At 42.2% G+C, this 26740-nt stretch overlaps 1 protein-coding gene across 6 annotated transcripts; it reads left to right on the top strand.

The window, feature by feature from the left end:
- The first annotated feature begins 7015 nt into the window (after positions 1-7015).
- znf384b (zinc finger protein 384 b) lies at positions 7016-23378 on the top strand. Of its 6 annotated transcripts, XM_034174454.1 has the most exons (11): positions 7016-7184; positions 10348-10415; positions 12846-13071; positions 15867-15986; positions 19405-19571; positions 19651-19742; positions 20371-20595; positions 21567-21734; positions 21867-21945; positions 22084-22242; positions 22387-23378. In XM_034174454.1, exons 2-11 carry the CDS (start codon positions 10350-10352, stop codon positions 22741-22743), a joined length of 1659 nt encoding a protein of 552 aa, XP_034030345.1. In that variant the 5' UTR covers positions 7016-7184; positions 10348-10349; the 3' UTR covers positions 22744-23378. The 6 variants fall into 6 exon arrangements, with proteins under 6 accessions (XP_034030345.1, XP_034030348.1, XP_034030343.1 ...); XM_034174457.1 differs by lacking the exon at positions 20371-20595; XM_034174452.1 differs by having other exon boundaries at positions 22084-23378.
- The last annotated feature ends 3362 nt before the right edge of the window (positions 23379-26740 follow it).

The following is a 26740-nucleotide window of genomic DNA, read 5'->3' as shown; positions in this document are numbered from 1 at the left end:
AATATTTGTTCATTTTAAAATGGATGGCCACAACACATTTCAAAAAAGTTGGGATGGGGCAACAAAAGACTGAGAAAGTTGATGAAAGCTCAAAGAACACCTGTTTGGAAACAGGTGAGTGTCATGATTGTGTATACATAAAAGGAGCATCCCCAAAAGGCTCAGCCATTCACAAGCAAAGATGGGGCGAGGATCACCACTTTGTGAATAACTGTGTGAAAAAATAGTCCAACAGTTTAAGAACAATGTTTGTCAATGTTCAATTGCAAGGAATTTGGGGATTCCATCATCTACAGTCCATAATATAATCAGAAGACTCAGAGAATCTGGAGAACGTTCTACACAAAAGCGGCAAGGCCAAAAATCAACATTGAATGCACGTGACCTTCGATCCCTCAGGTGGCACTGCATTAAAAACCGACATTATTGTGTAAAGGATCTTACCACGTGGGCTCAGAAACACTTCAGGAAACCATTGTTAGTTAACACAGTTCGTTGCTACATCTACAAGTGCAAATTAAAACTCTACCATGCAAAGCGAAAGCCATACATCAACAACATCCAGAAACACCGCCTCCTTCTCTGGGCCCGAGCTCATGTGAAATAGACAGATGCAAAGTGAAAAAGTGTGCTGTGGTCTGATGAGTCCATATTTCAAATTGTTTTTGGAAATCATGGACATTGTGTCCTCTGGACAAAAGAGGAAAAACACCATCCAGACTGTTACCAGCGCAAAGTTCAAAAGCCAGCATCTGTGATGGTATGAGGGTGTGTTAGTGCCCATGGCATGGACAACTTACACATCTGTGATGGCACCATCAGTGCTGATAGGTACATCCAGGTTTTGGAGCAACACATGCTGCCATCAAAGCAACATCTTTTTCAGGGATGTCCCTGCTTATTTCAGCAAGACAATGCCAAGCCACATTCTGCACGTGTTACAACAGCGTAGTAAAAGAGTGCAGGTACTAGACTGGCCTGCCTGCAGTCCAGACCTGTCACCCACTGAAAATGTATGGCACATTATGAAGCGCAAAATACGACAACAGAGACCCCGGACTGTTGAACAACTGAAGTCAAACATCAAGCAAGAATGGGAAAGAATTCCACCTACAAAGCTTCAACAATTAGTGTCCTCAGTTCCCAAACGCTTATTGAGTGTTGTTAGAAGGAAAGGTGATGTAACACAGTGGTAAACATATCACTGTCCCAGCTTTTTTGAAACGTGTTGCAGGCATCCATTTCAAAATGAGCAAATATTTGCACAAAAACAATAAAATTTATTAGTTTGAATATTAAATATCTTGTCTTTGTGGTGTATTCAATTGAATATAGGTTGAAGAGGATTTGCAAATCATTGTATTCTGTTTTTAATTTACATTTTACACAACGTCCCAACTTGTAGGGGAGTAGGGGTTGTATGACGCCTCACGGAGTGACTGATTGATCCGTTTTGACACCGCACGGAGCCACTAACCGATCGGATGTTATGACACCGCTTGGAGCAACTGATTGATGCATTATTATGACACCACACCGCAAAGTTCAACAACCAAAATACCAACATTCTGGGCACAATGAACATGTTTTCACTATTATTTGATTTCTTTGTATGACTGACACTGTTATTCAAGCATTCAAAAGGCAATTCCTATCGCCACACAACTCCAGCAACACACGAGAAAGTTTTTTGACATTTCTTGTTATTGAAAGAAACCTTGTCTCCCTAACTGGATAGAGTTGTGATGTAATTACACGTGTGCTTAGGCGCTGTCTAGCGGGATCTTGAAAATTTCTCTTTTTTTTTGTAAAAATGAAAAGAATGACATATTTTACAAAGGCACATTTATTTGTAAACACCAACACGTTACATTGATTCACTTCTGTTGGTTTTCACATAGAATAAATGAATCAACCAATCAGTATGAGCAGAGGCTTAGTTTACCCTTAATCACTTTGGGCATCTGTGTGTTAATGTTCAAATTTTCAGAATTAGTGCATTATTTTAAAATTAACAGATATGTGTTATATATCACTTTTTACATTTTAAGAGTTTACATTAATGTAGTTATTCTATCCGGAATAATTTTATTTATAAAGCAAAACCATAATTCAAACCTGCCTTCCATTTCAAGACCTCTGCCTCATTGCTGGACCACTGTATCCTGTCAAGGTAAATGACACTTCCCTACAGCAGGGGGCAGGGGGCAGGGGGCAGAGGGCAGAAAAACAGAAATGTTGGCTCAGTGGCTGTTTGGGTTTGTGATCACCTTTGATTCTATTAGAAACTTTGGCTGTGTTTAAACTCAAAATCGTCTTGTTAATAGCTGAGAGTGTATGGGAGGCAAAATTAAAAGTTATCGGTTAGCTGTAGCTTCTGTTTTTAAGCAGTTTATCGGTTTAGTGTTAAAAAAGATAACTTTTCAGTTAGGTGATTACCAGTTATCGAAGCTAACTTTTTGGTTAGCTGTGCCCACCACTGCTTCAGGAGCACAACACAACTCTGTACAGCGTGATGTCGGTTGGATTATCACATGGGATTTAAGTTTTGCTGTGGTTATTTGCAGTACACAGCAGCAAGGTGAGAGGCTTTTCACCACAAGCTGTGGTTTGGCTCCTGTGCACTCTACGCTGTCCTGGTTCCATGCTGGAGGTGAGTTTCATGTTTAATAATAACAACATTGTCATGGCCTGGGATACAGTTCCATGTCACACCTTCTACAGAGTTTAGATGATGATCACGTAATAATATGTATATTACAGTGGTGAGATCCCTTCAGCTCTGAGCCTTTGATACGTGCATTGACGCATGACTGCACGTGAGACCACGGAGAGGTGCAGCGGCACACAGTACTTTCGGTTTGATTGCGCGCTGTTCACACCCACTGTATATGATGAATGTGTGCCACATGCATGTTACTACATGTCAACATTTCCTTTGCCCTCCCTGGCTGGGGTCCAGTGGAGGTGGGCATCCGTGGCACAACATGCCGGCAGGCTTTGCTGTGACCGATTGATCTCAGAGCTCAATCAACCGCGATCAGCTCGTTTCAGATGCTGTTTTGATTCCGTCAGAATATTCAAGGATTCAAGGAACTTTATTTGTCGTGCCAACTCACATTTACATGTTAATGGTACAAAATTAGTACTCAGGTCCCAGTTATTAAAAAAAGAAAAATAACTTCTAAAAACTATAGCTATTAAAATGAAATAAAAGCCAAAATTAGCTGTGTTTAATGCCAAATATAAGTGTGAACAGCAAGTAGACTATAATATTGCACTGGGAATTACATGAAAACCAACATTGCATGTATATTGCACACGGGAGATTATTGCACATGGGCAATTAAAGTGTTTTTAGTACAGTCTGTATGTGATGGTGTAACTTCTATGGAGCACGGCTTGAGTTCAGCAGCTCCCAAGTCCAGCTCTCCGCAACTTCCTGAGGAAGCAAAGGTGCTGGTGGGCTTTCCTGACCAAATGGGAGGTGTTGGCACCCCAGGTGAGGTCACTGGATATGTGCACACCCAGGTACCTGAAGCTGGAGACCACTTCCACAGCTGCTCCTCCGATGTGCAGGGGAGGGGGAGGGCACTTGTTCCTCCTAAAATCCACCACCATTTCCTTGGTCTTCTTCACATTGATGCAGAGATTGTTATCTCTGCACCACTGCACCAGATATTCCACCTCCTCTCTACATATGGACTCATTATTGTCCTTGATGCATCCCACTACTGCTGTGTCGTCCACAAACTTCACTATATGACAGCTGGGATGTCTTGCTGAGCAGTCATATGTTAGCAGAGTGAACAGGAGGGGGCTCAGCACACAGCCCTGGGACGAACCAGTCCTGAGGGTGATGGAAGAGGAGATGGTGTTGTGGATCCTTACAGTCTGTGGTCGGTTGGTCAGGAAGTCCAGGACACAGTTCCCACTGTGGAGCTCAGACCAAGGGAGGAGAGCTTCTGCACAAGGGTCTGTGAGATGATGGCATCAAAGGCGGAGGAAAAGTCCAGGAAGAGCAGGCAGATGTATGAGTTCCTGTTCTCCAGATGGGTGAGGGCTGTGTGAATCACAGATGAAATGGTGTCATCAGTGGAGCAGTTCCTCTTGTAGGCATACTGGTGGGGGTCTACAGTGACGTTGATGGAGTCTTTGATGTGGGCCATGACCAGCCTCTTGAAGCACTTCATAACTACCGGAGTTAAAGCTATAGGTTTGGTAGGCATTCAGGCCTCTCACTGTGGAGCACCTGGGGACGGGGACAACTGTGGCAGTCTTTAAGCAGGTGGGGACGGATGCCAGAGTCAGTGATGTGTTGAAGATGTCTGTCAGCGCCTCACACAGCTGGTGTGCCCAGTCCCTCAGTACCCGCCCCAGAATGTTGTCAGGGCCTGCAGCTTTCCGGGGGTTAATCCTCTAGAGGGTTTTCCTTATGTCTGCTGTGGTCACACTGAGGGGCGTGCCACCAGGAAGTGGTGTAAGTCTGGTGCTGGGGGGCATGTCTGGGTCTTCGAAGCGGGCGAAGAATCTTTTGAGTGCGTCTGGCAGAGAGGGGTCCCTTGGGCATTGTGCATCCCTAATGTTGTAAACTGTGATGCACTTTATGTCCTGCCACATGCGCCGGGGGTCGTTGGTGGTAAAGTGACCCTGGATTTTCTGGGCATATATGGCCTTGGCCCTCATGATGCCGACCTTCAGCTCCTTCCTTGCCACTATGAGCGCTGATGCCTCACTTGCCCTGAACACAGGGTTCCTAGCTTTCAGAAGAGCTCTCACCTCAGCATTCAGCCAGGGTTTCTGGTTCAGGTAGCAGGTTATTGTCCTGGTGGAAGTGATGTCATCAGTGCATTTGGAGGTAAAGCCAAGGAAGGAGGAGGTGTATTCCTAAAGGTCCACCTCTCCCTCACACGTAGGTGCCTCCCTGAAAACCTGCCAGTCTGTGCATTGAAAGCAGCCCTGGAGGGCAGAGGCTGCGTCTGTGGGCCACACAGTGACTGTCCTCTTTATCGGCCTGGTCCATCTCAGCAGCAGGCCATACGCTGGCTCCAGCAGGATGGAGATGTTGTCGGAGAAGCCAAGATGGGGACAGGGGAGAGCTCTGTACGCTTCACCAATGTTGGTGTACACACAGTCCAGAGTGTTGTCTCCCTGTGTGGGAAAGGTGACATGCTGGTAAAAACTGGGCAGAGTGTCTGTCAGTTTCACGTGATTAAAGTCCCCTCCAACCACATAAAACACCTCCGGGTGCTTTGCTTGCATCGAGCTAATGATGTCATATAGCTTCTTCAGCGCATCGCTAGTGTTGGCACCCGGCAGGATGTAAACGATGGTGACGAATACCGCACTGAACTCACGAGGAAGATAATGAGGTCTGCACCGCACACTCATGATTTCTATAGCCTCAGAGCAATAGCTTTTAACCAGTCCACAGTTTGTACAGCAACCTTCATTAACATACACACACACAGTCCTCCTCTCCGTGTTTTCCCGGACCGGTAGTCGCGGTCTACTCGGAAAAGCTGCAATCCGTCGATCTGGAAGGCTGAGTCTGGCATGTTATTATTAAGCCAGGTCTCCATGAGACAAAGAATGGCACAGTTCTTGATTTATGTGGAAGTACTCAGCCTCAGATATAACAAATCCAGTTTGTTATCCAGTGAGTGGACCTTGGCCAAAAAGAGAGTTGGAATCGGTGGCCTGCTAGCCTTTAACTGGGCTAGCGCACCCCCGCACTTTCCTCTCTTTTGTTTTCGGGTGTATCGCTTCCTCTTGCGGGCTGCTCTCTGGAATCTGCTGCGCCCCTCCATTGTCTTCAGGAGCCGCTGTCTCCCGAGTGCAGATTTCAGCCCTGGAGATATTGTGCAGACCGAACTGTTTCAGATGGCCATCAGTTGGGTTAAGCTGTAGTTCACAAACATATTCAGTCCAAAATTGGCACCAATAGCAGCTGCTAGGTGAAAAATACCAAAGCTTAACCGGGAGCTCAAGAATATGTAGACTGTGATCAGATGACGCAAAAACTGCACATAGACCGCCATCAGATGTGCCTCCCATCTCAATGGTGCCAAGTGTTTTGAACTTGTGCAACACACTCAGGACAGCTGAGCGAATGGAATCAAACATGTAAATTGCTCATAGACTGACGTCCGTCCGTCTTCAGACCGCACCTCAATACTTCCCGATTGCGGCCAGATGTGATGCCATTCGGCCTCAGTCGGTGTATGTGTGATGGGGGTGTTAAGGTGGTCCAGTGTTTGTATCGCTCTAATACTGCTAGGACAGTGCACATATGGCTGACAGTAGTTCTATGGGTAGTCTCATTAGAGTCTAAAAAATTCTATGTTACCAATCTATTTCTTTATGTTTGAATGATCTCATGTTTTTTTCTTAAAACTTGAAACAAAATCAAGTGTAGTCTTAGAGGGAGGGCTGATGGATTTCTAAAAACATGGCAACCATGTATTTCTTATCTTAGATCTTCTATCTAAAATATTGGACTTGGTTGAAATGATTGTCATGGGAGTGTGCTCTTTTTTCTTTTCTTTTTTAAATTATTGTAATTATTATTTTGGAGGGCCTATGGTTGGAATATTGGTGTTGGATATTTGTGAAGGTTCGGGTTGTGGCACATTTACCTATTTGATTGCACCTTTATTATGTTTGCACTTTGTAAGTGATGTGCTGGTGTTTTGTTTTGTCCTTTGATAAATAAAAAGCTAAACAAAGAACGCTACTGTGATGCATACATGTGCGTGTTCTCATACTTCATGCCATTCTGGCATAACTCACCCCAGTCAAATAAGTCTGGACACGCTACTGGATGACAGTGTTTTGACTACTAACATTTAAGTAACAACATAAAAAGTTGCGCTGAATTTCATATTTAAAGGCTGCAGTCAGCGCTGTACCTGTATTTGTTGTATTAACTGTATAATGATGAAAGACATAATTAATTCCAGAAGATGGCAGTAACGCCACGTGAAGAAACTACTGTAAAACATCAAAGCAGATGAAGAAGAACAGCAAGACCACTGCTTCCCCAAAGGGAGAAATAAATAAATATTAATTTAAAAAAAAAAAAAACTTCACTGTTTGACAAGAATTTGAATAGATTTAGAAAGTGTTTCCAAATCGCCTCGGCCTGCGGGAGCTGCAGTGAGACGGACGGATTGTCAGTGCTGGTAAATGTTGCTTTTCTACGCGTAGTCTGTTTTATTTTTAGTGTATTTGACTCCGCAGCCGGAAGTCTATGAGGATGGTCATCTTTTTTTTCCTTGCCTTTTTTTTATTTTTTTTTTTTTTTTTATAAATGTTCAGCTTTTTTTTTTTTTTCTTTTTTTTTCCCCCTACTCTTTAACAGGAGGATGCTCACTGTACACCACTACCTTTAACAGTGTGTACACTGATCGTTAAGCAGGCCTTTGGGCCTGTCTTGAATCACGAAGCAAAAAATAGATGAGCTCTTTTCTGCTGCGACAGGTTTTTTTTTTTTTTTTTGACATTATAGATGATATAACGACACAGAAACTGACCGTGTTTTTGACGAATCTAGCTCAACCTAGCTCTGATAAGCTAAGCGTTAGCTAGTGCTAGCGTTAGCAGGTTTTATAGTTAACGTTGCCGCTCAAATCGTTAAGAAGGTTTTGTTTGATTCGATATCGACTTCCAGTCGAGCCACCCGAGGGGGCAAGAGCAGTGATTAATATTATCATGTCATTTCTTATTTTATGTTTAAATAACCGTGTAGGATATATATAGTTTGAAATGCTACATTTTTAGTTTTCTGTTTTGTGCTTCTCATTTTTTTCCTCGTTCATTTGGAACTTACGATAGACTATTTGAGGCCCATGGGTCACATTTTGCATACACTTTTTTTTTTTTACATTTATTGTAAATATATAATGCAAGTCTTTATTAAAATATAATGTATTTTATATACATACACACACTGCCGCTTGGTATTTCACACATTTTAATTTGTTTATGCCATTTCAAATACAAAAAAATTCAAACGGGCTTCTCACTATAAAAAATTCTAAAATGATCTTCCTCAAACTCAAAGTAAAACTTGATTAATTAAAATAGTGAATAAAAAATAGAAAAGCCAAGATGATGGGTTGCATAAGTAATGGGCCCCTTTGGTGTAATTCCTCTAAATAATCAGTTTTATTGCCAGTTTTTATCAGACAAGTCAGGCGATGGATACGTGAAGATTTCCAAGTCACTAAATGTGTCTTGAACTTTATTTACATCGATTAGGAAGAAAGAGAAGAGTGAGGAAAGAAATTATAGGCTTCTGTGGCTGTGAGTGGAGAAATTGTGCATAGTCCAGATTCAGTTCATTGTAGATTACAGTGGAAAATGACGACAGTGGCGGTTCTACACTGAATTACTCCCCAGGCGACACACCATCCAAGCGCCCCACCCACCCACACACCTAAAAAAAATTTTGCACAGCCATTTTTTTATTATTAATATTTTAGAAGTGCCCCTGAAATTGAAATTGACTTCAAAAGCCAGCAAGCTACAATATTACTGCAAAACAAAACATCCATGAACTGTAAGTTTGAATAAACATGCCTTACATAAGACACTTTATTAATCTGTCTTGCAGGGAGGAACAATTAACTCTTTTATTAAGGTGCATTTTTGTCTCAACATTTAGCTAAATATTTAGCTTGATGTTTGTACATATTAGGCTAAATATGTAAATACTTAGCATTAACTAATCTGCAAAAGTTTTAGGTTTGACAGAAATTTGATCATGTAGTGTTTGCCCTTTTTCCTCCCAATTTTTGATCTTCATATGTGGATCAAACAAAAATCTAAACTGAAATGTTACTAGTGTTCCCATACCAATGAAATCAAGTGATTCTTTTTCTCCATTAAATAAACCAGTTAATTATGATGATAAGCCTAATTTTAAATTTCATTATCATTGTTATTATTATTTTGTCAGTGTATATGACAACAAAATGAGTTGCCAGCTGCTGGAAAATTATTGCAAACACACTTGCAGACACAAAAAATGGTCAGATTCAGTCACTTCAGCTAGGAATGTGAACACAACATAAGTTCTAAGTCGTCTTTGCAAATAGGCAGGCTGTCCTTTTTGCAAAAATTTTTTCCACAAGTGGGCAGATTCAAACCCATTCTTACACCCTGTCTGTCTGCTTTTAAATGCCTTTTATTTCATAAACCGGTTGCCTGCCTTGTTTGCTGCGTGATCCGCAGAGAAATGTGGCTCAGAATTCTGGTTCTGTGCTGCGTCCTAAGTGGACGGAGTCAAAGCGGAGCAGAGCGCACAGGATGAGAGCACCTGTCCACGGTTTTCTGCCACACACGGCGCCCAGCTCGGGATAAAGCTGAATCCTCTCCATGTGCAGCAGGACATGTCACACAATTCAGAAAAGAGTGTGGGAATTATAAGCCTGTATTTATAAGGTTATGAATGAGATGTGCGTTATTTGGAAGAAAGTTGAGGTGTAAGTGCTCGTCCCCACGGTGCCGCCCCTCCATAAATGCCACCCAGGGCAATGGCCTGCATGGCTCGTATCAAAAACTGCCACTGCTTGACTACCACCAAAAGTCACATAACAATCAAAAACAGAAAGCTAGAATTGCATTGGAAGTCAGCACTGAGGGCACATTGGAATCAGTAAGAACTGTTATGGCAGAGTCGTGCTTTATTTCTGCTGACAGAATGGCAGTTGTTACAAGATCACTCATCCCTGTTTGTATGAGGACTCTATGAGGCCCCATTTTCTACTAGGCACAAAGTAGCGCAGAACACAAGTGCCATTGTCAATTTCCACCTGACACAGTTGTCATTTTCACACTCAACTCCCATTTTCCTGATACCCAATGTAATGCACTCATCTGTGTATCTACCTTATACGCATAAGTCATTATAAAGTAATTTACAATAACAAACAGGACTAGATTCAATTTTTGCAGGAGCTCCAGATGTATAAACCGAAAACACATGCTAATTATACACCATTAAGATGTGTACCAACTGTGCTTTACAATGAAAAACACATTATATACTAATACCACAATCCATCCGATAAAGCACACAACAGTTAAAGACAAATGAACAGCTCATAACTTACATGTACCTTTAAAAAGTAGTGCAGCTCGCTGGTATCGCTCAGCGGTGTCACAGGTGTTAAAGGATGCAATAGTCCTATAGCTGTTCATTCCACTGTCACAGCAGCTTCCAACATTAGATCGAACAGGATAAACACTCTCTGTAAGTGCCTTTTTTTTTTTATTACTGCAGTTCATTGTCAGTGTTGGCTCGGCATGTCATGAGTTGTTGCTGCTGTTGTGTCATTGCAGACATGATGGAAGAATCTGCTTTTAATTCATCAGATTTCTGGTCTCCAGTTCCCACTGTACCTGGACAGGTAAGTTCGGACAAGTGCTTTAGTTTTATCAGGGTTGAGTTGAGGAAGAAGCTCCTTTGAGAATTTAAATGCATAAGTAGCCTGATCTGAAGTAGGCACCATTATATATCAAGGAGAGCCACATGAAGTAGCCAGGAAATGTTTAAGCTTTAAAGGACATGTTGCATGTTATTTCACGTTCCGGTTAGCAACACAGCATCAAAGTATTCATGATTGTAAGTCTTGCCATGCACATGTGGTAATAATTCATGGTTGCTGATGTATTTTATTGATAATTATCCTGCTTGCTTGGCGAGTCAGCAGATGCATTTCCGGAAAATGTCTTACTTTGCATTTCTTGCCGTTTCTCGGCGTGTGACATACATTTTAGCAAACGCAGAAACATTCGGATGGATGACAGGAAGAGTGAAAGGAACGCTGCTACGTCCAATAACAAAGCTTTTGAGCTTTCATTTGAAAGTGACGGCTCAGATTTACATAGGATGTACAGAGAGGAGATGACACGTTTCACCCTGAAACTCTTCAGTTTTTGCAAGTTTGTCAGATTTTGGATCCTAATATGTGCTGACCCTGCTGTTTGTGTTGCAGGTCACAGTTTTTGCACAGTAAATTTTGCAGAGTAAACTTTACTCTGCTGGGATAACATTTGGTCCCAGTCCAAATAAATCAAATCAAATCAATTTTATTTATATAGCGCCAAATCACAACAGTCACCCCAAGGCGCTTTATATTGCAAGGCAAAAGCCATACAATAATTACAGAAAAACCCCAACGGTCAAAACGACCCCCTATGAGCAAGCACCTGGTGACAGTGGGAAGGAAAACTCCCTTTTAACAGGAAGAAACCTCCAGCAGAACCAGGCTCAGGGAGGGGCAGTCTTCTGCTGGGACTGGTTGGGGCTGAGGGGAGAGAATCAGGAAAAAGACATGCTGTGGAAGAGAGCAGAGAATTAGAGAGTTAAATATACTCTATCACAGTGCTAAAACAACTCTCACAGTGTAAAATCAAGTCTTATTGGAGTAGAAACTCTTGATTTGATAAGATGGTAGAGCTGATTTCACTCTATAATAGAGTGTATTTTACTCTATTTAAACTGGGACAAAATGTTATCCCGGCAGAGTATATTTTACTCAGCAAAATTTACTGTGTACTGCCACTGTGAATGCACACATGTAACGTCTCCACAACGCTGTTTTTACAGGCTGCCTGAACATGCAGATGTAATTCTTACATTGAAAAAAGTTGGAATATGTTATTTTCAGGAGATACTGGACTTTCTATCTAATGTACCAGAATCTTGAGAGACCTTTGTGAGGAGCTGATGGCAGAGCTGCCGTGGGAGCATGCCAACATAATGGAGATGATCGAAGAGAGAGCCGCTTTTCGAAGTGGCCAAGAGAGTCCAGCAACCATGGCTCATGGCCAATGGGCTGGACACACCTATCCGTACCAGCTGGGATTATTGTTTTTCGTCTTCTTCTTCTAAATCGGGACCACAATGGGAAAACGTGTCACGGACCTGGATATGGTTCTCTGGCTGGCAATCGCGCCATCTGTGTGTGACGGTGCCAGCCGGGACCTCTTTGATGGCGTGGACCTGGACATTATCCTCCAGCAGGCAATTGCGCGTGATCCGAGCATGACGACTTCTTTGATGGTGTGGAATTTACATATTTTATCTTGGAAATCATTCTACAAGTGAATGGGTGTCCTGATCCTTTTTTTTTTTTTTTTTTTTCCTTTGTATTTTGTTGTCCTCAGTGGAGCTGGTAGGCTTTGTTAATTTTATTTTACTTTGAGAGAATCTGTTGGATTTTGGATCTCAATGTGTGTGGAGTCTGCCATTTGTACCGGACCAGGATGCTGTTTTAACCCCGTTATGGCCTCCAACATGAACATGCACGTGGAATTCTCCAGTGTTTATATTTTATACATTTATATCGATGACAGCACTTATAAGTGTGCACAAAGCTGAGCCTCTAGCAGAGATTGTTTTTAACAGACTGCGTTTATGATGGATGTGCACACACACTAACATGCCTCACAGTGGAGAGCGGCTGCTGCTTTTACTGTGACTGCAAAATTAACAGTTATCACTTAAAAATGAGTCATCATAACACAATATCACACATGTAAACTTTGCAATTAAGCTGCAGCTTCATTCTTAACATTAGCAGCTACATTCCATTCAAGTGCCCGCTGAGACGTTTCCTCAATGCTATGTAAATGGAGATACTGCCCAGTGCATCGGAAAAGGTGTTTCCCAACAATTACTAATTGCCATATTAAAATGACTGTAATATAAATGGGCATCCTTTGTGTTGCTGTGCATATTTTAACAAAGTAAAACAGTTTCTCACTGAGTAGAAGATGAGGCTTGAACACCTCCCATTTGCTGAACTGAATGAAAATCTTTTTTTAATCCACAGATTGAGAATGCTATGTTCCTGAATAAGGTGAAGGAGCATCAGGAAAAGAATGCTTCCTTCTCTTCTTCCTCTGCATCCCACTACCAAACAGCTGTGGTCACCATCCCCATGTCTGGGGCCAAGTCAGATAACGGGCATATTGGGAGTGTAGCACACGGTCACCCTCAACACAGCACCCAGAATGTCACAGTGCTCCCTGTTCATTCTACAGGTATCATGACAGCAGGTGAGTCTCGTTCTGCACACAAGTCTTTCTTTGGGATCTCATTTGTTCTTGTATCAAACTTGCATTTTTGCATTATTGTGTAGTGTACACTAAAGGGTGATTCTTTAACTACGGGCACTATTGGCCTTGTAAATGTAATGTCCACCACACCATTGCCTTACAATATAAAGCGCCTCGGGGCAACTGTTTGTTGTGATTTGGCGCTATATACATGTGCTCTGATGTCACTGTTTATCTCCATAGAAACTACCCAAACAATCTTTCATACAAACTGTTTAAAGGGACATTACCGTGTTATGGTGGAAATTACGGCAATAGTGTGGGACAACTACATTTTGTTTAAAAAATCACAACAGTTGTATGACATTGAATACCCCAATTATGTTTTGATTATTTTACTGATATTTTATTCAGAGATATTTTAAAACATTAGAAAAAAACGTTTCTTTACCATTCATTTTTATCACTGAAGATCAAAAGTCTGGGTGTGAGACAAGCACAAAACGGCAATATTTGCATATAATGATGCTGAAAAAAGGTTAAAAAAGTCATCATAGACTACGAGAACAAATTTCTTAACACACTTTCATTGTAAAGATAACTATAAAAGTGTGAAATTTCCCCTTTTTTCTGTTTTTCATAGAATATGATCAAAGGACATAATAAGTGCCCGTAGTCTAAGAATCACCCTAAAATGACATTCAAAATACATGCATTTATCATTTCTAAAGAAATGTACTACGAGACTGTCAAAATGGCAGTGACAAATGCAGTTTGCACCTGGAACAGACCTCAGTCTTTGGTCAATGATCTCAGTGTTTGATTGAGCAGAATTGATCACACTTACTTGGCAAAGCATTCTAGCTGTGCTTAACAGATGTGTATCAGATGTTCTTTCTACATATGAAAGGAGTATTATCTTTTACACAATCAGAGGTAGGAACTACATTGAGGAAAATAAGTATTTGAACACCCTGTGATTTTGCAGGTTCTCTGACTTAGAAATCATGGAGCGGTCTGACATTTTCATCTTAGGTGCATGTCCACTGTGAGAGACATAATCTTAAAAAAAAAAATCCGGAAATCACAATGTATGATTTTTTTAATAATTTATTTGTATGTTACTGCTGCAAATAAGTATTTCAACACCTGTGAAAATCAATGTTAATATTTGGTACAGTAGCCTTTGTTTGCAGTTACAGAGGTCAAACGTTTCCTGTAGTTTTTCACCAGGTTTGCACACACTGCAGCAGGGATTTTGGTCCACTCCTCCATATAGATCTTCTCCAAATCTTTCAGGTTTTGGAGTTTCAGCTCCCTCCAAAGATTTTCTATTGAGTTCAGGTCTGGAGACTGGCCAGGCCACTCAAGGACCTTGAAATGCTTCTTACGGAGCCCCTCCTTAGTTGCCCTGGCTGTGTGTTTGGAGTCATTGTCATGATGGAAGACCCAGCCATGACCCATCTTCAGTGCTCTTACAGAGGGAAGGAGGTTGTTTGCCAAAATCTCGCAATACATGACCCCATCCATCCTCCCTTCAGTATGGTGCAGTCGTCCTCTCCCCTTCACAGAAGAGCACCCCCAGAGTATAATGTTTCCACCCCCATGCTTCACGGTTGGGATGGTTTTCTTGGGGTTGTTCTCATCCTTTAAACATGGTAAATGGAGTTGATTCCAAAAAGCTCAATTCTGGTCTCATCTGACCACATGACCTTCTCCCGTGCCTCCTCTGGATCATCCAGATGGTCACTGGTGAACTTCAATCTTCAACTGGACATGTGCTGGCTTGAGGACTCTGCTGCCCTGCAGGATTTTAAACCATGACAGCATCATGTGTTACTAATGTAATCTTTGTGACTGTGGTCCCAGCTGTCTTCAGGTTACTGACCAGGTCCTCCTGTGTAGTTCTGAGCTTTCTTAGAATCATCCTTACCCCACAAAGTGAGATCTTGCATGGAATCCCAGACCGAGGGAGATTGACAGTCATCTTGTGTTTCTTCCACTTTCTAATAAATAATCATAACAGTTATTGTCTTCTACCAAGATGCTTGCCTGTTGTCCTGTAGTCCATCCCAGCCTTGTGCAGGTCTACAGTTTTGTCCCTGGTGTGCTTAGACTGCTCTTTGGTCTTGGCTATGGTGGACAGGTTGGAGTGTGATTGATTGAGTGTGTGAACAGGTGTCTTTTATACAGGTAACAAGTTCAAACAGGTGCAATTAATACAGGTAAAGAGTGCAGAATAAGAGGGCTTCTTAAAGAAAAATCAACAGGTCTGTGTGAGCCAGAATTCTTGCTGGTTGGTAGGTGTTCAAATACTTATGCAGCAGTAACACACAAATAAATTATTTAAAAAAAATCATACATTGTGATTTCTGGATTTTTTTTTTTTTTGATTATGTCTCTCACAGTGGACATGCACCTAAGATGAAAATTTCAGACCCCTCCATGATTTCTAAGTGGGAGAACTTGCAAAATCACAGGGTGTTCAAATACTTATTTTCCTCACTGTAGACTTCTCTCCCAATAATTTACATCATCTTCTGGAAGTCACATCAAGATCTATTAGCCTCATGGCACATTTTGTCACACCAAAATGGATTGATAATTGTTATTACAAGTATCCTCTCTAAGTGGATCAATTGGTGATAAGAAATTGTCTATCTGACATTAATGCTATACACCCACAGGCGTTCCTCAGAGAACTGAACAGCGGCGATGTACTGTAATATTTGTAACAAGTTGGGGTATGTGCCTGTGTCTTACCTTTTCTGTCTTTGTTCATGTTTTTTATGCAGCTGGTCTGGTCATCACAACTCCTCAGGGTACACTCGTCTCGCCCACATCGTCCGAGTCATTCGTCTCTGGTCATCCTGCAACGACCATGATTGTTTCAGCTCTCCATTCTTCTAGTACAGGTGCACAACATATAAGAAGACATGCCTTTGAATACAGTTCTGTAATATGAACACTTTGATTATATGCAGGAGTTATATAGGATACAAATAATGAATGTTTATGAGTTCAGTGATACGAATATTTCATGAGGTGAAAGCTGGAACATACCATTCAATGAGGCGAAGCTGAGATGAATGGTAAAATAAAAAATTTACTTTCATTGAAAGCTCCACTGAAAGGAACACAAAGCAAAAGATGAAAAAATAAACATTCGCTCACCTAGTTGTAAAGATTTCTAAATAATAAGTCCACAACACAAAGAAGCCCCCACACACGCTTATGAGTGAGCGCATGATTGCCAGCCAGTTGATTAGAGGTCCACTAGTCCTCACACAGATGGACAGCTAGAGAACATTTTCAAGTTCCACTAGTCCTCAGGTACAGACGGCCGGCCAGAGAATATCCAGGTCCTCAGGTTCTGGTTGCACACACATCATGTCCGATCGCAACTCTGCCTTCTGCCTCTTCTGTCCCAATTGTGGCACGTTGGATAGTCTATCCATCCATCCATCCATTTTCTTCCGCTTTATCCGGAGTTGGGTTGCGGGGGCAGCAACTCAAGCAAAGCCGCCCAGACCTCCCGATCCACACACAACTCCCCCAGCTCCTAACCCTAACCCATGCCCGGAACACCTCTCCAGCGAGGCGTCCACGGGGCATCCGGAAAAGATGCCCGAGCCACCTCAACTGACTCCTTTCGACGTGGAGGAGCAGCGGCTCAACACCGAGCTCCTCCCGAGTGACCGAGCTCCTCACCCTATCTCTAAGGGAGTGCCCAGCCACCCTGCGGAGGAAACTCATCTCGGCCGCTTGTACTCGCGATCTCGTTCTTTCGGTCATGAGCCAAATCTCATGACCATAGGTGAGGATCGGAACGTAGATCGATCGGTAAATCGAGAGCTTTGCCCCCCTACTCAGCTCTCTCTTCACCACGACGGTCCGATACAGCGACCGCATCACTGCAGATGCTGCACCGATCCGTCTCTCGATCTCACGCTCCATCCGTCCCTCACTCGTGAACAAGACCCCGAGATACTTAAACTCCTCCACTTGAGGCAAGGACACTCCACCGACCTGAAGCGGGCAAAGCACCTTTTTCCGGTCGAGAACCATGGCCTCGGATTTGGAGGTGCTGATTTTCATCCTGGATGCTTCACACTCAGCTGCAAACCACCCCAGTGCACGCTGAAGGTCCTGATTTGACGACGCCAACAGAACCACATTGTCCGCAAACAGCAGAGACGAGATTCTGTGGTTCCCAAACCAGACCCCCTCTACACCCTGGCTGCGCCTAGAAATTCTGTCCATAAAAATAATGAACAGAACCGGTGACAAAGGGCAGCCCTGGCGGAGGCCAACGTGCACTGGAAACAGGTTTGACTTACTACCGGCAATGCGAACCAAGCTCCTGCTACGGTCGTACAGGGACCGGATAGCCCTTAGCAAAGGACCCCGTACTCCCGGAGCACTCCCCACAGGGCGCCCCGAGGGACACGGTCGAATGCCTTCTCCAGATCCACAAAACACATGTGGACTGGTTGGGCGAACTCCCATGAACCCTCGAGCACCCGATGGAGCGTGTAGAGCTGGTCCAGTGTGCCGCGACCAGGATGAAAACCACACTGCTCCTCCTGAGTCCGAGGTTCGACTATCGGTCGAATTCTCCTCTCCAGTACTCTGGAATAGACCTTACCAGGGAGGCTGAGGAGTGTGATCCCCCTATAGTTGGAACACACCCTCCGGTCCCCCTTCTTAAACAGAGGGACCACCACCCCGGTCTGCCAATCCAGAGGCACTGTCCACGATCGCCATGCGATGTTGCAGAGGCGTGTCAGCCAAGACAGCCCCACAACATCCAGAGACTTAAGGTACTCAGGACGGATTTCATCCACCCCAGGGGCCTTGCCACCGAGGAGCTTTCTAACCACCTCGGTGACTTCGGCCTGGGTAATGGATGAGTCCGCCTCTGAGTCTCCAGTCTCTGCTTCCTCTTTGGAAGACGTGACGATGGGATTGAGGAGATCCTCGAAGTACTCCTTCCACCGCCCGACAACATCCCCAGTCAGGGTCAACAGCTCCCCACCCACACCGTAAACAGTGCTGGTGGAGAGCTGCTTCCGCCTCCTGAGGCGTCGGACGGTTTGCCAGAATCTCTTCGAGGCCGACCGATAGTCCTCCTCCATAGCCTCCCCGAACTCCTCCCAGACTGGGGTTTTTGCCTCTGCGACCGCACGGGCTGTGGCACGCTTGGCCTGCCGGTACCCGTCAGCTGCCTCTGGGGTCCCACCTACCAACAAAGATAAGTAGGACTCCTTCTTCAGCTTGACGGCATCCCTTACTTCCGGTGTCCACCACCGGGTTCGGTGATTGCCACCGTGACAGGCAACAGAGACCTTGCGACCACAGCTACGAGCAGCCGCATTGACAATGGAGGTGGAGAACATGGTCCACTCGGACTCCATGTCTCCAACCTCCCCCGGGATCTGGGAGAAGCTATCCCGGAGGTGGGAGTTGAAGCCCTCGCTGACAGAGGGTTCCGCCAGTCGTTCCCAGCAGACCCTCACGATACGTTTGGGCTTGCCAGGTCTGACTGGCTTCCTACCCTCCCAGCGGATCCAACTCACCAGCAGGTGGTGATCAGTCGACAGCTCTGCCCCTCTCTTCACTCGAGTGTCCAAGACACGTGGCCGAAGGTCAGATGATACGACTGCAAAGTCGATCATCGACCTCGGGCTCAGGGTGTCCTGGTGCCACATGCACTTATGGACACCCTTGTGCTCGAACATGGTGTTCGTGTGGATAGTCTATCTCCTTAAAATAGCATCTTCTGAGTTTTTCCAATATGACACACATCTGCATATCCAGGCAGTCTGTAAAAACAGCATGGTGGAGACAGTCCACATCCATCGTGTTTACAGCAGGAGTAAACCAGCATCCTGTGGCACAAACAGTGCGTCACCACAATTAGGTTCCTAAATCCATCAGATTCTGAAAAAGTTAAGAGTTTCAATGCGAAGCGTGTTGTCTCCTCTGTAAATCCGAGCCATCACTTTCAAAGAAAAGCTCCAGAACTCCTCCAACTCCTTCATCAGTTCCTTCTGTTGGACCTTTGGGACAAATATTCTTTAATTCCTGGGTATTAAATTGGGCCTCCATACTCAATGATGTAAACTTTGTATGGTCCAAAAGCTTCTTGTGTTTTTGTTTAATAGACTGTACAATTATTCATGGTAGCATGAATGTTTTCAAGATAACTTTAAATGAGGAACCTCTCTTATGTTAGTAAACTTAGGGCCCCAACTGCACATGCCACAACCATCACCATTAATTTTATATTTATTTAACCCTGTATTTATTTATTTTTAAATCCTATCCTAGACAAAAAATATGGAGAGGAAATGTCCCATGTGGTTGTTGTACCTGCACCATCAAAAGGAGGCCGAAAGAAAAAGACAGCACCACCCACGGTTGGTCCTGTGGATTGCCATACTCTTCCAGTGGGGAATGAAACTGTAATATTAGCTCAACTGACACCCAGCGGCCAAGTAAGATGACATCAATGCCGACAGAGGAATGTCACATCATATATGCATAAATAAATACTAAGCATATTATCTTTGATAGGTGACAACATCACAGCATCATGCACGACACCCATATGAGCTGTCAAATGAGCAGCGAGACCTAGGACAGAAAGATGGCACGAAGACATACAGGTATAGTGCAAAAATACTACAAACAGAACACAGCCGCAGTGTGCCATGTGCTTTTGTCCTAGCTGTGGAATGCAGACGCATCTGTTCCTGTGCGCTGTAAAAATCAGCATAGCGACATTTATCTTATATTGACATGACAGGTGCTCCTGGATGAAGGCATCTGATACTCAGACATATTCTAAATCACCCTGCATGTTATGGCAGCTGCTTTGTAGCGACGTGTGCCTGTGCGCACACTGAAAACACACCACTGCCTCCCTCTAGAGTCTGCTTTCATATTTCCACCTCTGTAGAGCATGCTGTGAGTCGTGTCGTCTCTTGAGTGCTCTCCTTTCCTGCTGTGCCACTTGAGATAGTATCTTCCATTTATTTCCCCTTTGGTTTCAATTCTCCCCTGACATCTTTCCCTGTGTTTATATGTCTGTCACTTTTGATTCACCTGTGCGACCTTTCACTTTCATTTTTATTTCACCCTCCTTTTTATTCTGAACCTTATTGACTGTCATATCCCATTTGTGTCTGTGTGCAAGTGATTCATTTTTCTTTTCTCCTTCCAACAACATAACTCCACTTTCCCCATTTTCTTTGTCTGCATCCTGTGCTCCCATTTCTGTTTCTCCACCTGTAGGTGCCGGATGTGTGCGGCGACCTTCTTCAGTAAGTCTCACATGCAGATCCACTCCAAGTCGCACACAGAGGCCAAACCTCACAAGTGTCCCCACTGCGCCAAGTCATTCGCCAACTCCAGCTACCTGGCCCAGCACATTCGCATCCACAGCGGGGCCAAGCCATACACCTGCTCCTACTGCCAGAAATCATTCAGGCAGCTCAGTCACTTACAGCAGCACACACGGTACTGCAGATCCCTGTTACATTTCCATTCCATAGTCCATTTCGTTAACCCTGCCTTGTCCGTGTCTTATGGCTATGTTCCTGTCTTGTACTCATTGAGTGGAGTGATGTGCAAATGCATGTTACATTGTCATTAGCTGCTGGTTTGCTTGCACACTGCTGACCATTTCTGTCAAGATGTGAACTTTCAGGCATGAGGTTCTTCATATTTGTTGCAGTAGCTGAAATGCACCTTTAAACCACACATAATTCTGATAACTGGTAGAATTCTATTGTCTGACTTTTATTTTTCATGTGTGTCTGTGCATTGGGCCTTCTTGCCTGCATGCTCTGTGCACTGCATTACATTTTGACTGCGTTCTGTGACCCTGCCTGCATGTTCTTTCTGGCCAAGTTTTTTTTTTTTTTTTTACATGAACTCATGCAAACAACACATTAATGAATACATGCAAAATTAAGATTTATAGGCAAACATGCTTCCGTTCCACATCCCAGTGTAACTAATTGTGTTTTTGTTTGCTATAGTATTTCATTATCATTGTTTTTCATCACATTCTCAATTTAATATTACGCATAGTAGAAAACATTTTGCTGTGGAGGAACGTGGCTCTATATTGAATCATTTTTTGTAAAAAAAAAAAAAAGAAAAAAAAAGTGAAGTGGCATCAGTTTTGTCTGAAATTCAACTTTTGCAAAATAATAAAAATGTATATACCTTTACCTTAATAATCTTAAGGATAGATTACATTTGTTTTTACATGAGATTTGAAGCATTCAAACTAAAACTGACACGGCCTGTAAATTGTACATACAGGAGGTTTTAGTTTCCAGATGTTTTCGTGGTCAGAGTCTTAATTTCTTTTTGGAATCCATTTTTAGATTATGGCAGTATCCTGTTGTTTTTTAAAGTATGCCTTTATTTTTACAATCTTATTTTCTTTCCTTCCTTCCCTTCACACCTGCCATCATTAGGAACCACACAGAATCTAAACCTCACAAGTGTCCCCATTGTATCAAGTCGTTTGCCAATTCTAGCTACCTGGCCCAACATATCCGCATCCACACTGGAGTGAAACCCTACACCTGCACCTACTGCGACAAGTGCTTCAGACAGCTCAGTCACCTTCAGCAGCACATGAGGTAAATGAATTCCTGGGATCGTGTTCCTGATGTACCTCTGTCTTTCTGAGGTCAGATTAGCTTTAGGCTGTAAAAATAGATGTGAAAGTGATAGGAGTGCTGTGCATAAATGAACATGTCTATGTTTTGTAGGATTCACACTGGCGACCGGCCTTACAGGTGTACCCATCCTAACTGTGAGAAAGCTTTTACACAGCTCTCAAATTTACAGGTGTGCAACAAATAATTTCAAATCTTGAATAATTTTGTTGTATTGTAAATAATTTGTGGGTGGCTTTTTTTTTTCTTTTTTCTTTTTTTGGTCTTGAAAGAAAATAGTTGCATTTTTTGATAACATTTTTTTCCCCAGTCTCACCGCCGCCAGCACAGCAAGAACAAGCCCTACAGGTGCTCCCACTGCAATAAAGGCTACATAGATGCAGCAAGCCTAGAGGTGCACATGTCCAAACACACAGTGCAACATGCCAGGATCTACTCGTGTAGTCTCTGCAACCGCAGTTACACATCAGTAAGACAAATGTCCATTTCTGAAGACCATTTCTACATGAAACAGTATGAAACGCATCACTGGCATCAGACGCCTGGCAGCTACTTTAGACCGTGTAGTCATATGTCCACTGTTTCCCCTCTACCTATCCTCCCCTCATCCCAGGAGACTTATCTGGTGAAACACATGGAGAAACACAACCCAGAACTGCTAACTGCACCAGCAGTCACGGTCCAACAGAATCAGAGCCAAGGCCAGGCTGAAGCTCAGAGACGGAGAGGACATGCAGAAGATGGTCTGACACGACCCGGAGGAGCTGGTGGAGACCAGCAAGGACAGAGCCGGGGTAGCTACTTGGAAACAGAAACCATCGCCTGTCCGTTTGACCTCCAGCAGTATAAGACCGTGTCTGCCAGTGACATCCAGTACAAACCCGTTAGTGTGTCTAATGTCACATCGCACAAAGACCTCTGTCTGACTGTGTCAGAAAATACCATTCAAGTGGAACACCTCAGCTCGTAAAAGTGATTAGAAGAGGGAATGTGGCAGGTGTGGACATTAAAATCAAGTGCAAGAAGTCAAGAATTGGACAATGGATAGATGAACAATAAAAGCAATACAAGAACTTTACAATATACAAGTGACATAGGTAACACTATACTGAAGAAAACCCAAGAATAAAACTTTTTAATTTGTCACTTTTCTTGCTTTTTTCCCTTCTCTATATTTACATGTGAAAACTACAGAAATGTATTTTATAACACAAAGACAGTGAATAATGTTGTTCTCTTTATTTTTACGCTCCCTGCGCTTCCCTGCAAATACAGGATTAGCGGCAACAATTCATGGTCTCCTTGGTGATTCAACTGCTAGTTGATTGTGATAATTGTTTTACATCTATCCAAACCTTTGGTTTTGTGCTTTTACCTCTACTGTTTTGACAAGTATATGCCCACAATTACAACTTTAGAAAAAGGTAATGTAAAGGCTAGTTAATTTTAAGGAAAGAAGAGGAGGAGAAATGAAATCATAATTGGGTAAATACCGTTTCTACTAATCCATGTATCTTTGAGATGAGTTGGTTCATTTTCATATAATCCCTACAATACGACTTTGTATGTGCCTAAGAAATGGAATGAACATCTGTTCCTGTACTTACACTTCCACAAGTGTGCTCAACATTTTTCTTCATTGACATTCTCACACATTAAATCAGTGCATTATTTCAGAATATGGTACAATAAAATGAAATAATTTCCTTGTGCTACCGCTGGTGCACTGAGTATTTTGCGTATCGCGTGTGTCTGTGCAAAAAGCAAATTTTCAACAGTGATGGTAGGAATATTTCTTGGGTGTTTCTTAACTGTTCAAAGAGCAAAGTCATCAAAAATAAAGTCTGAATTTTTTTATTTTTATTTTATTTATTTTTTGAGGTGATCTACCTATTTTTGCAATCAGATGTAAATGGATAGCATTATCATGCCTCATGAAAGACCTCATGAAATGATGTCATGATTGTCCAAAAGATGTACAAGATACATCCACAACCAATGGGACTACTGAGGTGATCCTCTGTGTGTGTAAAAAGATGTTACAAAATTATGTCACTATAGTCTGAAAAACTTTATTTACTATGTGTGTATGCGAGGTATGCATCTTCCCTCCTTTACCTTTTATGCTCATTCATTTTTTTTCCAAGGTTTTTTTTTTTTTTTTTTTGGCAAATTAATAATTGTATCAATTGTATCTTAGTGGATAAGGAGCTGGCTTGCCAATATGTAGACCTGGGTTTGAACCCCCCTATGCAACCTGTTTGTGGGCTTGGATAAGACATTTAATCTATCTTGTCTCAGTTTAACCAGCTGATAAATGGGTACCAGACTCAGCTGGAGAAGTAACCTGTGCCGGACTGGCGTTCGGTCCAAGAGGAATAGTAGACTGTCATCCACTTCACACAACAGAATCAGGAGTGCCTCTGGGCCAATACAGCTGACATGAGGACTTTATAGAGGTACACAATGTGTTGCAACAGATGTATTTCTACAAGATACCAGATGGAGTGTATTCAATCATCAAATTCAAAAATTATATATTTAAATGATCTATCATCTCGTTTTTATTATTATTATTATTTTTAATTTATTATGTAACACTTGTTGCAATCTTATTTTCATCCTATCAACAGAACAAAACCCAAAAATCATAGTAATTTACAGACTTAAATGATGGATAAATTATGATCAAATTAAATTGTTTCGTTTTTGCCCACTGGCTAAAGGGTTTTATAAAGAGGCAGCCTTAACACAATATAAAACAGCATATTTAACTAGAAAATGTAGCACATTTTATATTTGCACAATACGGTATATGGGCAATTCTATCTTTTGTTATTGCCATGTTTTTTTTCCTATATTAACGGAAGAGAATGAAAACAATAACTCGAGGCATAATGTCTTACGCTGATGTTTCTGTGCATGAAGATTAATGTATTTAATAACTACAAGACTGATGAGATGTTTATAAAAGGAGACTGTACCATTGGCGTCAGAAATGTGGATTTACTGCCAGTTTAACCAGACTGTTTTTGTGTGTGTGTGTGTGTGTGTGTGTGCACGCGCTTATGTGTGTACGCTATGAAACTTGCGTTGAGAGTGCGTGTATTTCATAATAAGTCATATTCTTCTAAAATTGGCTAAATAACAAAAAAAAAATGCTCCTCAGCGGATATGACGTCACTGAAAAGTAGGGGTTGAAAACGAGAAACTGCACGCATGTAAATAAAAACCTGCGTGACACCCTCGGCAAACGAGACTTGAAGCCTTTTAAACAGTGTATCGGATATTGATTCACGGCTCGGGAGTTAAATCTAAAGTCATAGAAAGATGGACATCTAGTGGAAGTGTGGGTGTAGTGCAACGAAATAGCCTGTGACCAACAAAGGTCTTGGTTAAATTTAAATTGAACCTTAAATTTAAGGATTAATTCCACTGCAGAGGATATCATATGTTATTTCCACAGACTATTAAAGAATACTGATTCTTACAAATTCTTGATGCAAGAAGCACTAGTGCAGTAACCCTTTGGAGCCACTCTTACCCTTTTCATTATATTAAATAATGACACCGATGAACACGCATTTTGTAAGTTACTGGCAAATATTTTACAAAGAGCAGCATTTCAGAAATGATTGTGACATTTAAATAAATATGTGAGCACACTGGCATTAGTAAGAAATAACACAAACTTTTTGCCTTCTGTTTTCCACTCATTTACTCACCCTGCTCACGGTCTGTTCAAACCACTCCCCTCGGGCAGGAGGCTACGGTCCATCCGGACCAGAACCTCCCGCCATAAGAACAGTTTCTTCCCCTCTGCCGTTAGACTCATGAACACCTCATAACTCAGTCACCTTAAGCTTAACTCTGTCACTTTATCATTTTATCACGGGTCACTTTAGACAATGTACTTTGGTTTTTAATTGCACTCCTCCCACTGCACTGTTTTTCTGTTTCTCTGTTTTTCTGTTGCACACAGCCTTTCATATTTCATATTTCTTTTTTTTTTATCTTATTTTGACACATATGTTATATTTTATCCTAGCATTTTATCTCTTCTTAATGTTGCACCATTGTACCAAAGCAAATTCCTAGTCTGTGAATCCTGTTCACTGGCAATGGCAATAAACTTCTGATTCTGATTCTGATTCTGATTAAATTTAGTTCTTAAGTTGATTTAAAAGGGACTGTTAAAAACGTAAATGTCACCATTTCTGCACTGTACCAGATTATAGCTGTCAGCTAATTTGCATCTGTAGTCCCTTGTCAGAAATATTATATATTGCTTTTGTGCTTTCTGTATTTGAATAAAGCTTTTGTCAAATTAGGGATTAATGTGAATTTTATTTGCTCTGTCTGTATAAATGGGAGAAGCTGGAAGCTTGTTACAGTGACTGTGTTATTAATGTGCAGCAAATCAAACTAAAAAATATATATGACATCACTTTGTATGATTAAAATTGCTGACCAACTAGCAGGCTGACTTTAGGATATTGCAAATGTTCCACAGACTCCAAATATTTGAAAATTCCAGAACTGTACCGAGACATATCAGAATTCTGCAACTGTGCAAGACTTTTAGAAGTGTGCGAAAGTGTGGGCCAGAATCAGAAGTATGGTTTACATTTACAAACTTTTTATGCATTTCAGAAATGTTATACTCTAATCCTTACACCTAAAGCAAACTGTTTTATAAAGTAATTTATAGTGTTGCTTGGCAGCTTAGACATCAAGTTTAGATCTGGTGCTGAAACCAGGGGCGTGTAGTGCACTTTCAGAAATGGCATTCAATTTCAGAAGTGCAAAAAAAATCTAGTTTGTCCCTGTCCATATTGCACTGAACATAGAGGCTCTTTGCTTTTACAACAACCTGCAAAATGTTTCAAGCAGATTGTGCTTACTGCACAGCAATATAAAATTCAATATTGTGCCATAAAATGGCATGAAGAGCAATATTAGGCAGC

Source organism: Thalassophryne amazonica, chromosome 7 (assembly GCF_902500255.1).
Source record: "Thalassophryne amazonica chromosome 7, fThaAma1.1, whole genome shotgun sequence".
Taxonomy (NCBI): Eukaryota; Metazoa; Chordata; class Actinopteri; order Batrachoidiformes; family Batrachoididae; genus Thalassophryne; species Thalassophryne amazonica.
Note: the sequence above shows the minus strand (reverse complement) of the source record. Positions and strands in the feature narration are given on the sequence as shown.

Bases quoted from the DNA above. Each gene is read 5' to 3' on its own strand.
- znf384b (XM_034174452.1), top strand. From the start codon at position 10,350: ATGATGGAAGAATCTGCTTTTAATTCATCAGATTTCTGGTCTCCAGTT. The intron at 10,416-12,845 runs GTAAGTTCGGAC...TTTAATCCACAG, and splicing joins TTCCCACTGTACCTGGACAG to ATTGAGAATGCTATGTTCCT. The intron at 15,987-19,404 runs GTGCACAACATA...ATCCTATCCTAG, and splicing joins TCTCCATTCTTCTAGTACAG to ACAAAAAATATGGAGAGGAA.